This window comes from Pristis pectinata, chromosome 7 (genome assembly GCF_009764475.1).
Source record: "Pristis pectinata isolate sPriPec2 chromosome 7, sPriPec2.1.pri, whole genome shotgun sequence".
NCBI lineage: Eukaryota > Metazoa > Chordata > Chondrichthyes > Rhinopristiformes > Pristidae > Pristis > Pristis pectinata.
In genome coordinates this window covers 18,200,880-18,219,151 of record NC_067411.1, presented here as the reverse complement: position 1 = coordinate 18,219,151, position 18,272 = coordinate 18,200,880, and the positions used below count along the sequence as shown (strand labels likewise).

At 43.5% G+C, this 18,272-nt stretch overlaps 1 protein-coding gene across 1 annotated transcript in view; it reads right to left on the bottom strand.

The window, feature by feature from the left end:
• The window catches only part of tenm3 (teneurin transmembrane protein 3), a 712,909-nt gene that overhangs the window by 11,500 nt on the left and 683,137 nt on the right, over positions 1 to 18,272 (bottom strand). The window contains exons 27-31 of the mRNA XM_052020035.1: positions 16,457 to 17,331; positions 14,415 to 14,590; positions 11,371 to 11,606; positions 5,693 to 5,989; positions 3,792 to 5,403 (exon numbers count right to left, since the gene is read on the bottom strand). Coding sequence (XP_051875995.1) covers positions 3,792 to 5,403; positions 5,693 to 5,989; positions 11,371 to 11,606; positions 14,415 to 14,590; positions 16,457 to 17,331 — 3,196 coding nt within the window. The remainder of the gene's footprint in view (positions 1 to 3,791; positions 5,404 to 5,692; positions 5,990 to 11,370; positions 11,607 to 14,414; positions 14,591 to 16,456; positions 17,332 to 18,272) is intronic.

The following is an 18,272-nucleotide window of genomic DNA, read 5'->3' as shown; positions in this document are numbered from 1 at the left end:
ATTTTCTGAGCTCTAGCTGATTGTGGCATTTTTCATGAAAAATATAACTTGTCAATCAAACAAGGTCAGATGCTTGATGCACGAGAAACTGCAGATGCTGGAATCTGGACCAAATAAGATACTGTTGGGAGGAACTCAATGGGTGCGGCAGCATCTGTGGGGGAAAGGAGTTGTCCACGTTTTGTGTCGGGTCATGTCAGGTGCTGCTCCAGAACTACAGACAGTATTCTCTGCATCCAGCTAGGGCCCCAGTGTATGAAAGGGAGCATGGGAATCAGTACCCAGTGAATCATTTACCAAAGTACTGGGATTTCCGAACAATGAACACGGAACAGTACAGCATAGCAACAGGCCTTTCGGCCCACTATGTCTGTGCCGACCATGATGCCAATTTAAACTACACATATGTCTGTATTCCTCCATTCCCTGCCTGTTCATGCGTCTGTCTAAATACCTCTTAAATGTTACTACCTTATATGCATCCACCATTTCCTCTGGCAGTGCGGTCCAGGAACCTACCACTCTTTGTGTAAAAAAAACTTGCCACGTAAATCTCCTTTAAGGTTTCCCACTCTCACCTTAAACCTATGCTCTCTGGTATTCGACATTTCTACTCTACGAAAAATCTGGCTTGTCTACGTCTCTCATAATTCTATACACTTCTATCAGGTCTCTGATGCACCAGAGAAAACAATCCACATTTGTCCAACTTGTCTTAGATCAGACTCTCTAATCCAGGCAACATCCTGGTGAACCTCTTCTGCACCCTCTCCAAAGTCTCCACATCCTTCCTCTAATGCAGTGGCTAGAACTGGACACAATACTTAAAATGTGGCCGAACCAAAGTTTTGTACAGGTGCAATATGGGATAGTGGATTTTCGGAGTTTTGCCATATCTCCTTCCCAGACTCTTAAGGGAAACAACCAATCTGAAAGGAGCTAAAAACAAAGAAATGGTCACATTTTTAAAATAAATAAGGGATAGGCCTGGACTTCTGGCTTGCAGTCTCCTCCGTATGTTTCTTCCCCTCTGATCTGGAGGATCACGTTTGAGCTCCCTTTGATACTGTGGAGAAAGATAAGGAGTCAGCCCACCTCCTGCCCTTGCCAATCACTACCCTTCACTGGCAGATTTTGAGCCAAAGGATTAAGGTTCAGGGCAAAACTAAGAAAAAAAGTCAATAATGAGATATTAAATATGCAGAGTTATTCTTCCTAACTTCCTATTAGGTTTTGTCTATAAACAAAAATAAGAATGCCAGATTATAACACAACTTGTTTGAGTAGAAACAAATGGAACTATGCCAGCACTGTCTTGCTATGGTAGCTGCACATCAAACTGTGCAGTCTGTTTCAGAGCAAGGTGGAAGCAATTGACACATCCGGAAGAAGCAACAGCAACTTTGTTTGCTCTTTAACTCAGCCTGAGTTATAAACAACAGATGCTTTTACTTCCTCTCAGAATTCCAGCATCAAATTTTCGACAGAACTGCTGAAACATCTGGTAAATTAGAATGGACCTTTATATAAGGAAAGAGATTCCTGCCCTTAGAATACACATCAACTCAGCTCCTCGACAAGAACTTGCGTGAAAGCAGGAAGAGAGAGATGGTCTGAGCAGCTGAGCAGTAATGTGCCAATCACAATTTAATCCAGAAAATTGTGCGTAGAGTTGTACGGAAAAAGGCCCTTCACCCCATACTTGTCCATGCTGACCACAGTGACCTTGCAGTAATGGATTTGGTAAGATGTAACAAGGCAATTGAATATACAATAAATGGAAGGATATTGAGTGGTGTGGAGGGACCAAGCGACCTTGGAATGTGTGTCCACAGAACCTTAAAGGTAGCAGGAGATGTATAAAATGGTTAAAGGGGCACGTAAGTGCTCTTCACCCTCCATTCACATTTCTCCAAACAAGTCAGCATTGAATAATTAGATGACACCAAAAGCAATTTACTTTTTTTTTGCAAAAGCAAAAAACCTGGACAACCTCAGTCTCTATCCTATCACAAATATTTCTTTTATTCTCTCCATTCCTCTCCCACTCTGCAACTTAAAACTCATGTTTTCTCACTTTTCCAATTCTGACGAAAGGACGTTGACTTGAAATGTGAACTCTGTTCTTTCTCTGCAGTTGCTGCCTAACCCACTGAACATCCCCAACAAATTTTTTGTTTTTATTTCAGACTTCCAGCATCTGCTGCATTTTATTTTCTTTTAATTATTAAATAGGCACAGTAGTGTAGTGGTTAGTGTAACGCTATTACAACGCCAGCGACCCGGGTTCAATTCCGGCTGCTGTCTGTAAGGAGTTTGTACGTTCTCCCCGTGTCTGCTTGGGTTTCTGCTGGGTGCTCTGGTTTCCTCCCACATTCCAAAGACGTACGGGTTAGGAAGTTGTGGGCATGCTTTGTTGGCGCCGGAAGCATGGCGACACTTGCAAGCTGCCCCCAGAACACTCTACGCAAAAGCTGCATTTCACTATGTATTTCGATGTACATGTGACTAATAAAGATAACTTATCTTGTAAGATGATATTGTCTTCTTTGGAACAGAGGAAAGTGAAGAGAGCCTGGATTAAGAGGGGCCAAGACTGAACAAATAGGAAGGAGATGTTTCCTGTAGAAGAGGGGTCAAGAACCAAGGGCACCGATTTGAAGTAACCAGTAGCAGTTGAAGTGATGAAGCAATTTCTTTCCAACCAGAGGGCAGTCAAGGGCTGGAACTCTCTGCTCCCTCATTGCATTTAAAAAGTACTTGGATGTGTACTTGAAGAGCATGACCTGCACTTTGGGTCTGATGCTGCGAAGTGAGATCAGCCTCAGCAACTCTTTATCAGCCAGCACAGACATGACAGGCTGAATGGCCTCTGACTTCACCATAAATTTTCTATGCTTTCTATAACTGTCAACACTTATACACTGCACCAGTGTGTCATCAAAAAGACCTTTTCGTTAACCCATTTATACCACCTGCTGTTCATGCCTTCCCTTATCCCTCAACTTCATCTTTTATTGCATGAAAATTATTCTCTCGAGTTTTTTGCTTGTCCTTTTTAACTTATTATCTAGCCAAACCAAACAACTTAGTTGGGGTAACATACACAAAATGCTGGAGGAATTCAGCAGGTCAGGCTGAGCTTTTATTCTGGCTCCTCTTCCTTCCCCCCACCTTCTTATTCTGGCTTCTGCCCTCTTCCTTTCCAGTCCTGATGAAGGGTCTCAGCCTGAAATGTTGACTGTTTAGTTCCCTCCATAGATGCTGCCTGACCTGCTGAGTTCCTCCAGCATTTTAAGTGTGTTGCTCCAGATTTCCAGCATCTGCAGTCTTTCGTGTCTCAACTTTATTGGGGTGGTTTCATATACTCTTTACACTAATGGAATCTCACAGCTCTTCAGCCCATCATCAAGGCACAGACCATCAAGGACCCTTTCATTCTATGCCCTGCTTTTTATTCTCCCCACATTATTAACACATTTCCCCCAACACACACCCTCCCCCATATTCTCCATACATCTCAACACCTCCCAGACTCTGCCACTCTCTTACACATTAGGGATAATTTACAGTGGCCAATTAACCTACCAACCAAAATGTCCTTGGAATGTGTGAGGAAACCCAAGCAGACGTGAAGAGAACGTGAAAGCTCCACCCAGATTGCACCAGAGGACATGATCAAACCTGGGTCATTGGAACTGTGAGGCAGCAGCTCTAATTGCCATGCCGTCTGTCAACGTTAATTAACAAATGCACGGATCTGGCAGATTCACCTGATTTGTTTGCCTTACCTGTGATGTAGTCCTTGACATTCTGCACTTTGCCCACTGGATTATTATTATTGAACATGTACAGGTTGAATGGGGCTGGATCGTTGGCAACTTCTGTCCAAAGGGTGATGTCGGGTCTTGTCCACCGGCCACCCAGAATGTCATAGTCTCTCTCTCCAAAGTGAATCAGCTTTGTTAAAGGATCGTAGAGACCTCCATGGAACCCTATAATCAGCTGAAAGTCAGGGTTAGAGTCCAGGTATATTTCACCGTAGGCTGTATATTGAATTTGCTTTATCATTCGGCCGTTGCTGCTGAACACTGCTAGCGGTGTCCCTGTATTGTCACAAGCGATGTAAAACTCCTCCCCACTGCTGATCTCCATGGCAAAGAGATGTCCCTGAAGGTCGTAATAGAAGGACGTGATCTCAGAGCTGGAATGATTGTAGACGTGTGTTATTCGGTTGGGGTAGTTGAGGTCGGAGTAGAAGAACTGAAGGTGCTGACCGATGCTGATCTTGCTGGACACTCGCCTACCGAGGCCATCGTAGCGGTACTGTATGTTCCAGCCGCCAACCTTGCTGTAAACCCTCACCAGGAGTCCCTTGGAATTGTATTCAAAAACGTCACCTCCTCGCTGATGAAGGAAGCCATCTTCATCCAGCCGATACTGGACGTCACCCAAGCGAGTGATGCGGTCCCGCAGGTCGTAGCGTAGCGGGGTCAGACGGGCACTGCTGCCGGGATTTAGTAAATGCAAGTTGCCATTCAGGTCATAATTGTAGCGCCACATGATTTTGTCATTTAAGTAGACTGTCTGCAGCTGCCCGTCCACATCGTACTCATAGCCGTATTTGGTAGTGTTGGCAAAGGGCCCGATCTTCATCTCCCGCTTTGTCACTCTCCCCATGTTGTCGTACTGGATGGTGATCCAGTACATCAGCGATCGGAATATTTCGTACTGAATCTCTTTGATTCGGCCATGCGCGTCAAAATGTTTGGTGTATGTCATCACTGCCGTCGAGATGATCTGGTTGATGTCATAGTAGATCACTCCAAACTTCCCAAACTGCTCGACCTTGCCAGAAATGTCGTCGAACTGGTACAGGTCAATCGGCAAGGGGGTCTCGTTGATGACGGCCTGCATGCTGGTCACACGGAAGTTGTTGTCGTAGCTGTAGTCAAAGCGGGCGTTCACCATGCCGTCCTCGCTGAAACGGAAGATCTGCCTGTCGACCAGAGGCCCAATCTGGCGGTACCTGATGGTGCAAATGAAGCCCTCACTCTGCAGGTTGACCGTCTTGAGAACCCCGGCTGTCTCGTCGTAGGTGAAGCTGACGCGGGTGCTGTCGTACAGCAGCTCGGACAGCTTGGACATCCGCCTGTACTTGTAGAGCACCCGGCGACCGGTTCCCAGGTAAGCCGTCTGGAGGAGCAGCCCGCCCTCGCTGTAGTCCACGATCATGGAGGCGTTGCTCTCTGGGGGGTTATAAATGTTACGGTAATAGCCAATGGAACGGATGGTCTGCATGGTATGGCGGGCCACACTGGGCATTGTGACTGCAGACAGGCGATCCAGTAAGTCGTACTCAAAGATGTACTGACGCTGGCTGTGGAGGAGCAGCACCATGGACTGTAAAACAGAACAGAACACGATCGCATAATTAGGAATTAAAATGCAAATTATTCGACAAAAGAAATTAACACTGCGTTCTGAATAATGCTTTTGTTTAATTAAATCATCCCTGACCTACAAGTATTTAGCAAAGCTTGGCATAATCTACTTGAACATGTAAATCAGAAACTTGAGATTATTAGTTTCAACTGCATTTTGTAAAACTACTTTGTGGTGGGCTCCAATTGATTTGAGTGTCAGATGCATAAGAGAAGCACTGTGCTATCAAACTCTTCTCCTTCCTCACCTTATCCAGGTATGTGTAACTCCAGGTTTTCCCGTCAGTTAGTACGCGAGACACAATTCTCCCTTGCTCGTCATACTCGATTCGTTCGCCCAGCGGGCCCCGCTGGATGCCGGAGATCTGGCCGGTGGAGGAATACGTGATGTTAACGGCTGTCAGTCGGCTACTTGGCAGCCAGAGAGTGGGATGCCCTGACTGATCATAGAGGATCCTGAGCTGAAATTTACGGTGGTCGTCATAGATCTTCTCTGTCCGAGTGGTTCGGTCAAAGTCGATGGAGAGAAGATTTCTACCATTCACCTTATGAAAAGAACAGATAACAAATCAATTAGGAATGTTGATGTTCCCCTCCACTTATAGCTTCTCAAATAACCTAGCTGTTTTCTCAACAGTGTTTGGAATGATTGATTCTTCCTTGGTGCAAATTAGCTGACAAGAGTTCTTGATGTAAGTGAAAAATGAGTTTAACTGTCTTTCATTATGCTAAAAGGCAGTTTGGCTTCTGTCAAAATCCACTCCACATTAAATTGTTGTAAGTTTACTTGCTCATTATGAGCAAAGCATCTGAGATTGTCTGCCTTCAACTCTTCCCAAGGTACCAACCTCCCTCTGCACCATTAATATCCTTCAGAAGTTCACAGAATTCATTACCCACTATTTTCCCTTACAGGATCGGCCCGGGAGCCATTGGAGCAACAGGTCTCTAGCAGGTAGGGGCTGATTATTTAAAACAGAGTGTTGGTTGGTTAATTAGAGGGAGTGAGTACTTGGGATAATCGACAGGGACAAGTATAAGGAGGGGTAACTGAAGAGGAGCGGCCAGTGTGTGAGTGGCTCAGGGTAGGAGTGGAGCTTCAGGCTTTGGCTCGAGAGGCTTCAGTGAGCAGAAGCTGAGGAAGAGCTTGCACCCAGAGAGGTAAGGCCGGGTAAGTTCCTTTATTTTAAATACTTAGAAGTAGGTAGTGGTGGCAGCAGTTAGGGCAGTCGTGTGCTCCGTATGCAGTATGTGGGAAGTCAGGGACAGCACACTTGTCCCTGATGACCACACCTGTAAAAGGTGCATCCAGCTGCAGCTCCTGACAAACCGAGTTAGGGAACTGGAGCTGGATGAACTTCGGATCATTCATGAGGCAGAGGCAGACATAGATAGGAGTTTTAGGGAGACAGGCACCCCTAAAAGTCAGAAGGCAGGTAGCTGGGTGACAGTTAGGAAAGGGAAGGGGTATAGACAGAAAGAGCTGAACACCCCTGTGGCCGTTCCCATCAACAATAAGTGTACCATTTTGGATACTGCTGGTGGGGATGACCTACCAGGGACAAGTTGTAGTGGTCACATCTCTGGCACCGAGGTGGTACCCTCAGCTCAGAAGGGAAGGAGGGAAAAGAGGAGAGCAGTAGTGATAGGGGATTCGATAGTTAGGGGGACAGATAGGAGGTTCTGTGGGAGAGGCCGAGAATCCTGGATGGCCTGTTGCCTCCCTGGTGCCAGGGTCTGCGATATCTCGGATCGAGTTCTCGATATTCTTAGGAGGGAGGGTGAACAGCCAGATGTCATGGTCCATGTAGGGACCAATGACGTGGAGAGGAAGGAGGAGGAGGTCCTGCAAAGAGAGTTGAAAGAACTAAGTGCAAAGTTGAAGGACAGGACCTCCAAGGTTGCAATCTCAGGATTGCTACCTGTGCCACGTGCTAGTGAGGCTAGAAATAGGAGGATCATGCAGCTAAATACGTGGCTAAGGAGATGGTGCAGGAGGGAGGGCTTCATGTTCCTAGACAATTGGGCCTTGTTCTAGGGAAGGTAGGACCTGTTCCGTTGGGATGGTTTGCACCTGAACTGGAGGGGGACTAACATACTTGCGGGTAGGTTTGCTAGTGCTGCTCCGGGGGGTTTAAGCTAGATTTGCAGGTGGAGAGGAACCGGAGTGTTAGAACAGATAGTGAGGTGGAGGAGGAAAAAGGTCATGCGAAGACTGCAAGTATCGACAGAAATCAAAGGTTTGTAGGTGATAGAAATGTTCTCAGGTGCATCTATTTCAATGCAAGAAGTATTGTAGGTAAGGCAGATGAGTTTAGGGCGTGGATTGGCACGTGGGATTACGACATTATTGGTACTAGTGACACTTGGATGCAGGAGGGGCAGGACTGGCAGTTTAATGTTCTGGGATTCCGTTGTTTCAGATGTGATGGGGGGGGGGGGGGGATGAAAGGGGGAGGAGTGGCATTACTAATCAGGGAAAATATCACAGCTGTGCGGAGACAGGACAGCCCGGAGGGCTTGTCTACAGAGGCCATATGGGTGGAGCTGAGGAACAGGAAAGGTGTGGCCACACTAATAGGGTTGTATTATAGACCGCCCAATAGTCAGAGAGAATTGGAGGAACAAATCTGTAGTGAGATAGCAGACCGATGTAAGAAACATACAGTAGTCATAGTGGGGGATTTTAACTTTCCACATATTGACTGGGACTCCCACACTGTGAAAGGGCTGGATGGCTTAGAATTTGTCAAATGTGTTCAGGAAAGTTTTCTAAATCAATATATAGAGGTACCAATGAGAGAGAATGCAATACTTGATCTCCTATTAGGGAACTAGACAGGTCAGATGACAGAAGTATGTGTAGGTGAGCATTTTGGGTCCAGTGACCATAATGTCATTAGTTTCAAGTTAATTATGGATAAGAACAAGTCTGGTCCTCAAGTTGAGGTTCTAAATTGGAGAAAGGCCAATTTTGTGGAAATGAGAAAGGATCTAGGAAAAGTGGATTGGGATAAGTTGTTTTCTGGCAAGGATGTGTTCAGTAACTGAAAGGCCTTCAAACGCGAAATTTTGAGAGTGCAGAGTTTGCATGTTCCTGCCAGCATTAAAGGCAAAGTTAACAAGCATAGGGAACCTTGGTTTTCAAAAGATATTGGTGCTCTGGTTTAGAAAAAGAGAGAGGTGTATAGCAGGTGTAGGCAACTAGGAACAAATGAGGTACTTGAAGTGTATAGAAAATGTAAGAAAATACTAAAAAAGGAAATCAGAAAGGCAAAAAGGCGACATGAGGCTGCTTTGGCAGATAATGTGAAGGTAAACCCAAAGGGTTTCTACAAGTATATGAAGAGTAAAAGGATAGTAAGGGACAAAATTGGTCCCCTAGAACATCAGAGTGGTCGTCTATGTGTGGAGCCTCAGGAGATAGGGGAGATCTTAAACAGTTTTTTTGCATCAGTATTTACTCAGGAAATGTGCATAGAGGATATGGAAGGAAGTGAAACAAGCAGTAGGGTCATGGAACATATGGAGATTAAAGAGGAGGAGGTGCTTGCTGCTTTACGGCGAATAAAGGGAGATAAATCCCCCGGGCCTGACAAGATATTTCCTCGGACCTACAGAGAGACTAGTGTAGAAATTGCAGGGGCCCTGGCAGATATATTTAAAATGTCCTTAGCCACGGGTGCGGTGCCAGAGGACTGGAGGGTAGCTCATGTTGTTCCGTTGTTTAAAAAAGGCTCTAAAAGTAAACCAGGTAATTACAGGCCGGTGAGCCTGACATCAATAGTAGGTAAATTATTGGAAAGTGTTCTGAGAGACCGGATATACAAGTATTTGGACAGCCAAGGATAGTCAGCATGGCTTTGTGCGTGGTAGATTGTGTTTAACGAATCTTGTAGAGTTTTTTGAGGAGGTTACCAAGAAAGTAGATGAAGGAAAGGCTGTGGATGTTGCCTACATGGACTTTAGTAAGGCCTTTGACAAGGTCCCACATGGGAGGTTAGTTCAGAAGGTTCAGTCACTAGGTATCCATGGAAAGGCTGTAAACTGGATTCGAAATTGGCTGTGTGGGAGAAGACAGAGAGTGGTAGTGGGTGACTGTTTCTCAGACTGGAGTCCTGTGACTAGTGGTGTGCCTCAGGGATCTGTGCTGGGGCCATTGTTGTTTGTTGTCTATATGAATGATCTAGATGATAACGTGGTAAATTGGATCAGCAAGTTTGCTGATGACACTAAGATTGGAGGCGTAGTGGACAGCAAGGAAGGCTTTCAAATCTTGCAGAGGGATCTGAACCAACTGGAAGAATGGGCCAGAAAATGGCAGCTGGAACTTAATGCAGACAAGTGTGAGGTGTTGCATTTTGGAAGGACAAATCAAGGTAGGACATACACAATGGTAGGGCACTGAGGAGTGCGGAGGAACAAAGGGATCTGGGAGTTCAGATACATAATTCCCTGAAAGTGGCGTCACAGGTAGACAGGGTTGTAAAAAAGGCTTTTGGCATCCTGGCATTCATAAATCAAAGTATTGAGTATAGGAGTTGGGATGTTATGGTGAGGTTGTATAAGTCATTGGAGAGGCCAAATTTGGAGTATTGTGTGCAGTTCTGGTCACTTAACTATAGGAAGGATATCAGTAAGATTGAAAGAGTGCAGAGGAGATTTACTAGAATGTTGCCGGGTCTTCAGGAGTTGAGTTACAGGAAAGATTGAACAGGTTAGGACTTTATTCCTTGGAGTGTAGAAGAATGAGGGGAGATTTGATAGAGGTTTACAAAATTATGAGGGGTATAGACAGAGTTAATGCGAGTAGGCTCTTTCCACCTAAATTAGGAGAGATAAGTACGAGAGGACATGGCTTTAGGGTGAAAGGGGAAAGGTTTAGGGGGAACATTAGGGGGAACTTCTTCACTCAGAGAGTGGTGGGAGTGTGGAACGGGCTGCCATCTGATGTAGTAAATGTGGGCTCACTCTTAAGTTTTAAGAATAAATTGGATAGATACATGGAGAGGTTATGGACTGGGTGCAGGTAAGTGGGAACAGCAGAATAACGTTTCGGCACAGACTAGAAGGGTCGAATGGCCTGTTTTCTGTGCTGTAGTGTTCTATGGTTCTATAATTTGCAGAATATAATCATATATTAGTGCACAGAAGAACATGGGGCAGTAATGAATAGGGTGCCGGGTGTAATTGGTCAACAGTAATTTCACTGTAACGTGTATGTAATGGGAGTAAAAGCTTCATGACATTGGAGTAATGACAGTAGTTGAACACAATAACATAGTAAAGATGTTGTGATGTTAGTGACTGAAAGCCCATTATAATTGATGGCCAATGATAAAGTTTCTAAAATAGAATGGGAAAGGTGTGTGGAGGTTGGAGTCACAATCTTCCATTGATGGAGAGCAGTGACACTTCTTTCCCTGCTGTCAGTCAGTAACACACCACCGTAACCCACAAACCAAATGTATTACGGACAGATGTATTGCAGCTATTGCAAATGTTGGATGGCATTGCCTTCAGTCAAAAGCAGCCAATGCCTTGGATGTGTGGGATGTGGGTAAAGCCAATGGCTGATACAGTCCCATGTGTTCCTAATCCACGGCCAAAAGCACATATTTTTCCCAATGCATATCATTGGCTGCATCTTTCTACTCCTGAACCGAGGACTATTGGATTTCCAAAGCCTGGGAAAGATGGAAAAGATGAGCAGGGATGAATATGAGTCCCCTCATAGAATTACGATTTTCCATGCAAATCATTTCAATGGAAGGAAGTGAAATGCAACCAAATGAGTGGGGGTTGTGTACAACCAGCAGCCAATACATTTATCAGAGATGAAAGACCAATTTCATCTCCATTACATTCAATTAATTTGAAACAATTAACACGACAGCTGATGAGTTATTAAGAGCAGCCTATTTACCCTCAGTTTGCGTCCAAAGACGCTGATCTTTCCTCTGGCTTGTTCCTTTCTGAACCGCCATTCCACCAGATTCAGGCTGTTTTCCACAGGGAGTGTGATGTTGCGCCTGGCTATTATTGGGTTCACTGTGCCAGCCAGGATATGGGGCTCGGTCTGGAAACTGGTATCCATGCCATTGGCATACATGACCCGGAGGGAACTATCATAACCAACCTGGTAACTGTTTCTCAACTGATCTAAAGTGCAATAGAAAATTAATATTAATCAAAATGTAGATGGATATATAAAGATTAGGATCACAAGGTCACAGATATATTATGGCAATGAAGAAGGTCCTTCGGAGTAGTCTCATTCTCCATTTCTTTTCTTGTACTCCTGCAATGAATTTTCCTTCAGGTGCCCATCCAATTCCCTTATGAAAGCCCTTACTGACTGTTGCCACCACCCCTTCTGGCAGTGAATTACAGGTCGTCATCAATCTCTGCTTAAAAATGGTTTTCCCTCACATTTGTATCATTCAATCATTACTTTAAATCTTTGTCCCCTAGTCCATGAAACAGAACAGCTGCTCTCCATTCACTTCCTACTGTTGGAACCATTCACCATTTTGTGCACCTCCATTAAATCTCTGCTGCAAAGAAAACACATCCACTTTTTCCAATCTAACAATAGAGCTGAAATCCCATAACATTCATCCAGTAATAATGTTACAGATGTAACAAATCTGCAATGCCCTCAGCTCAATCTTAAGTTTTCATTTCTATACTATTTTCGAAGAATATAGCTGGAAAATTACTTCTGGTGATGTTTTTGTTTAATGCCTCCATTGGAGGACTTTGAGAGAAGTGCATTAAACATTCATAAGGTAACAATGCACAACAATAACTTCTACCTCTGTTTAAATATTTTGGTGCCTCGAACAACATTAGGCTAGTTCAAGCCTGGCTCGTACTCTATCAAATCCATCTTGTGAATCCACAATTAATCGAGAAGTGCAATGACTACTTTCTTACAGGTACACATTTGCAAACATCAGTGGAATCTCAATGTACTACTCCACATGCTTCAATGTAGAGAAGACCTGATCTTCAGAAATAACCAGAAAGATAAAACTGAAATGCCCTAATGAAACAAGACCTGTAGAAAACTGATTTGAAATGCAATCCAAGACCAATGTATCCACAAGGTTTTTCTTTGATATATCTGTTCTGTATGTGCTTTCTTTTTAAATCCTTTCACCGATTTATACTTTTATTTTCCTCATTCCCATGACCAAATAACTGGAACCAGTGAGAATAGAGAATGGAGCCACATAAAGTCACACTTGAACCTCTCACACTTACTGCGAAAGCATTTCCCTATGGTTAAGCCGTTGTGACTGATGCAAAGATTTAGGGATTCCTTAGCATTATAACAAAGGCTAAATCACAATATTCCTGCCTGACTGACACTCAGAGGAAGGCTGGAGTGTCAGGAGGATTGATACAAACCTGCTTATTAAGTGGACTTCATTCCAATATGACTTAAGGGGTTGAAATTCCATTGGGCACTATTAACACTGGTTATTATGTTTGTGTTAAATTCCTGTGTGTGTTTTTTTTTAATCAGGCAGGTTAATGACTTTGTTTAATCAAATGCACAGGGATTTCAATGTTAAGCTCTAAACTCTGGGCTTCGTACTTTCTATTTGTTTGGAATATGCTCAGTGATGATTTACTTTCTTTGATTTCCCCTACACCCCACTTGCTTATTTCTCCAATACTCTCCCTGTTACACTTATAAAAACACAAAACTTTCCAAATGATCTCTTTGGTTTGCAGAGGAGCAGGTTGCCTTGAAGTTAAACATCAGGGCAACCAGAAGCAGATGAGAAAAGCTTCACTAAGTGCATGTCCTCATTGGAATTATACTGGCATTTTCATCAACATCACAATGAATCACTCTTCTAAGATCGACAGGCAAAATTCCCTTTAGGTAGGCAGATGCCAATTACATATTCAACTTTCCTTCATGTACAGCTCTGCTTTGAGTTTATAACTTGAATGCCCAACTGTATACAACCTGTACAACCAGATTAGTGCAACCTGGGTGGTGTTTCTTTGATGTATCATGTTGATGGTAGAAGGGTAGATCTTACACAATTATCATACATACATTGATAAATTGGAATGATGCTGCCATTTCCTTTGAATAACTCCTGAAGTGTACAAGGAATGTAATGACAGAAGAAATTCCTCACAGATTGACTGTTAACATTTCTTGTAATAATTATTTTATATACTTGGCTATCTTCCCCAGCTGAATTGGACTACATACTATCTAGCAAGAAACAGGAGCAGCAGTAGGCCGTATACCCCCTTGAGACTGCTCCACCATTGGCTGATTTGATCTTGGTCTCAACATCCATTTCCTTCTTCCCCCAACCCTTGATATCTAAAACTCTACCGTAGCCTTGAATACACTTAGACTCCATAGCTCTCTGGAACAGGGAATTCCAAAGATTCACAATCTTCTGAAAGAAGAAATTCCTCCTCATTTCCATTTTAAATGGCTGACTCTTACTCCTGCCCCCAATTCTCGATTCACACATCAGAGGAATCATCCCCACAAGATCTACCAGAATAAGCCCCCTCATAACTTTTCAAATTTCTGCAAGGTCACCTCTCATTCTTCTAAATTCTGGAATATTTGGCCTAATTGACTTAATCTTTCTTTATAAAATTATCTCTTCATACCTGGAATCCCAACCTTTACATCCAGTCCATCATGATATTGGCTACATCAATATCTATGTTAACCTCTGCCCCCAAATTAACACTTCTGCCGAGACTATCTTCAGCCTCAAAGCCAGATGTAAAAGTAACTTCAATTTCTTACCTGTGAGGTTGCATTGCTAATTGCCAATTTAACCTATTTGATTGCAATGGCCACTTTCTTATCAGTAAGCTGCATTGGCCTATATTCACCTCTGCTCCAAGGTGAACATGTTCAATGATCTGCAACTGGTTAACTATAGTCAGCACTACACTGAGTATATATTATACCTTGAACAAGAGTGTAGAAGGCATCCACTGAAGAAAGGTTGGTAGTGATGGTGACATCATCCTCCCTGTTGGATGATTCAATATTCACAGTGATTGCTTTTTCCATCTCCCCTTGGAGATTTGAGACCACACCAGTGGGAAATGTAACATTAGTCAATCGACCCTCACTGTCATAGCTGAAAAAAACAAATTAAAAAACAGGGATTTTTTTTCTTTAAACACAAATGGTTTCATTCCTTAAAAAAAATCACAATCATTTTAGGTTAAAATTTACTGATCTAATATAATACAAGACTTTATAGAACAAAATCTATCAGGATTTTTCAAAGAAAGGAGCCCCATTTAAAATTAGCTCCTGATGAAAAGCCTTTCTGCTTTGTTAACCAACAGTCCACACGCAGAACGTTTCCAGTGTCTGTGGCCTAGATTGGTTGGTTGAAGAACGCGTAGACTGTGGTGGATTTGGTCAATTCCTTCAACCTTAGGGTTAGGGTTAGGGAGATGAACAAACACAGCCAACACTCTAAGATCAAAGCAAAATTTCTTTTTGACCTTGAATGAACTAAGTGAAAAGCTCTAACTAATACTGTTCAACATGCCTTGGAGTTTTGCACAAATGAAGTGAAAAGGCGAAATCAGTGTTCGGCTGGAGGGTTGGGAGCAAGGAAGGGTAAGTTTGAGCAATGTAACAATTTGCAATTGCCCTTTCTAAGTGATTGCTGAAGACTAATTTCACCACTGAGTGTCTGAGCTAGGCTGAGATTTGATGTTTTACAGTGACACCTTCTCTCCTGTATATAGTCTAGTATTTATCAAGTTCTTTAATGAATGAATTGGTTATGTGGCATAAAATGCACTGATGAGTATCTAATTTACCAATGCAATGTTCACAACTTGTGTATTGCTTCAGACTTGGCACTTTTGTTTCATGTCCGCTTTGACTGGTCTAAAGTGTTGGGACAGATCTCCAAGTTTCCACCAGCACCTGGGTGCTCTAAAAAGACTGAATGGGAACACTTTGAAAATTGTTTTATATTTGCTTTATAGTCAGATGGAAGAGATCTACTTACTGATTGTAACATTCTGTAAAATATACCAGACAAAAGACGCACAAATGTGGCATACTAAATATCCCATTTAGTTTACAAAAGATGTTAGTGAACAGCAAACAAGCTGCATTGGTAATGAGTCTGGTAGTATGGGAACCTGCATGTGTGAAAACCAAGGGCAAAGACTCCCATATTTCACACTGGCTGCATTCCAGAAAACTAAGTCTGCTTCATTAAAAGCAGAACTCAAGCCTTTAACAATATGGGTGAATGTGGATAGGAATGAAATGCTTGCAAAAATACTGGCTGTGTTGAATGATTGTAAAGCCCTAGAATTTTGCAGTGTTCCATTTCAAGGATAATCATAAGGCTTGACAGTTGGCACCGCACCCCCCCCCCCCCCACCCCTATCTTTGTTAATTAAGAAAAACTTCTAGTGCAGTCTCTGGCTTTCTTTTGTGAGATGGTTGGTCTTGGATGAGATAGAAAATGGAGTGCCCTAAGTTACTGATGGGTTTAGGGAAGGGAAACTGTCGGTGTACAGTAAATTCTGCAAAGGATGTTAAAGCTTGGAAATCAAAGCACAGAGCTCTATGTGATTTTCCTAGGACAGGTGATAGTGAGGCTTAAATCTCCTGTGTTTGTTATGATGCAATTTTCCATTGTTTGACAGCAGAATATTGTGATCTGTTTGTGTAGACATGGAAGGCTATCCAAATACGTAAAAAAGGGAAGGGCATCAAATTTGGTGGATCAGGAATGGCACTCTGAAAGGGTCACCGCTTTGGATGTGTGGGAGGCAAAATGCACAGGAAAATAAAAGCATGCCTCAAATATAAGTCAGCACTTGTAAAAGGCAATCTGGAACATTCATACCAAGTTAATAAGGAAACATCTTATAAACTATACATTATAAATACAAACGTAAGTAAAAAAAAATACAATGCTTCATTTTGTCCCCCCTGCTTCACTAGAAGACATAAAGAGCCTTACTCAAAGAAAGTGGTCCAGCCAGTCTTATCGCTCTTTGTTGCCAAGAGACCACTGTAACTATGGTAGGTGAGTAAAACCAATTCTTGGCCCTGGGCTGTCATGCCTTTCAGTCCTCCATTGGTCCCAATGGTCAGCCATATCACTTGGTTATCCGGTGACACGATTCGCACCGGCATGCGGTTGGGATCCCTTCGGATCCGCAGGGTGTTGCCATTGTTGTCGGTCACAGCGGTGATGTCATTTTCATTGCTGTAACTGAAGTTGTAGAGATAGTCGTTGGTGATGAGGCTCTTTGTGTACTGGTGGGTGCCATTGATGTCGAAGATGTACAGCTCCTGCTCTGAAGGGGATGCGACCTTGTACAAGTTCATGGACGTCAACACGGGCTTATTCTTAGAAGCTGCCCGGATCCGAATGTTACCCATGTCGGCAATGTACAGGGTGCCGTCGGGGGAGACGGCCAGGGAGGAAGGAGAGTTGAGCTTGGCGTCTTTGGCATAGCCATCACCAGTCTGGTAACAGTCACAGTTGACATCGTTCTTGCAGTCGCAGTCCGAGGGTGCACCTGCAAGGAGTGAGATCTCTCCGTCGGTGGTTACCTGCCTCACCCGGTTTATCTTTTTCTCATCTGTTTCGGCAATGTAGAGAACGCCGCTGTAGGAGACTGAGATGGCGCTGGCTGACTCGAGTGTCGTGTGGACTGCCCGTTTCCCCAGCGAGTACTCGACTCCAGGTACCTGGCAATGCATGGGACGTCCTGCTGCGATGCGCACTTGATGGTTCTCGCTGATCTGCAGCACAATGTTGTTGTCCAGCACGTAGAGCGAGTTGTCCATTGGGTTGATGGCGAGGTCAGTTGGCCATTCTAAACGGACCTGTGATTGGAAACACACTTGGTTTTAAGGCTCAAAGCTTCAGAGAGAGAAGGGGTGAGCTGGCAGGAGCTGGAGAATTCACTCCTGTTTGATGGCAATTCAACCAAAAGAGGAATCACGGTCACGTCTGTTCTCTCCTGCCAGATCTCTATATCATCACACTGTACATCAGGTGGGGTCCACAGACAATGTAGACTTACTTTAAGCAGAGTGAAATGGTTTCATTTTATAAATTTTTTTACTATAAATTGAAGTTCTGAATGAATCTGAGCATATTCTGGTAAGTTATTTGGTTAGAAATTGGACTTAACCCATCTTTTTCCTAACACCGTCAGATATCACCAAAAGAAAAAAAACAATCATTAAACTAGGATATTCTCACTTTAAGAAATTGTTACTGCAATTTTTTTTTCTATTTAAAACTTTAGAAGACAACATGCTCATTTGCAGAATACATCCGCAGCCTGAATTCAGTCATCTCATTCACGTAGTGCCTGCTGAAAAGCAAGTCAATGCCAGGAATGTCTAATACTAGAGGACATGCATTTAAGGTTAGAGGGGGAAAGTTTAAAGGAGATGTGTGGCGCAAGCTCTTTATTTTTTTACAGAGATTGGAATGGGCTGCTGGGGGTGGTGGGTGGAAGCAGATACAATAGTGGTGTTTAAGAGGCAGTTAGACACATGAATATATAGGGAATGGAGGGATATGGATCATATACAGGCAGACGAGATCTAGTTTAATTCAGCATTGTGTTTGGCGTAGACTTTGTGGGGTGGGTGAAGGGCCTGTTCCTGTTCTGCACCGTTCTACATTCTAATGCCATTGAAGAGCTTTCTTCATGTGAGTCACACAGCAGAGAAAGAAACAGGGAAAGGGTCGTATTTGGGCCACTGGCACAGTGATCAGTGCCAGTGATCCAAATGGGTCTACCTTCGAGATC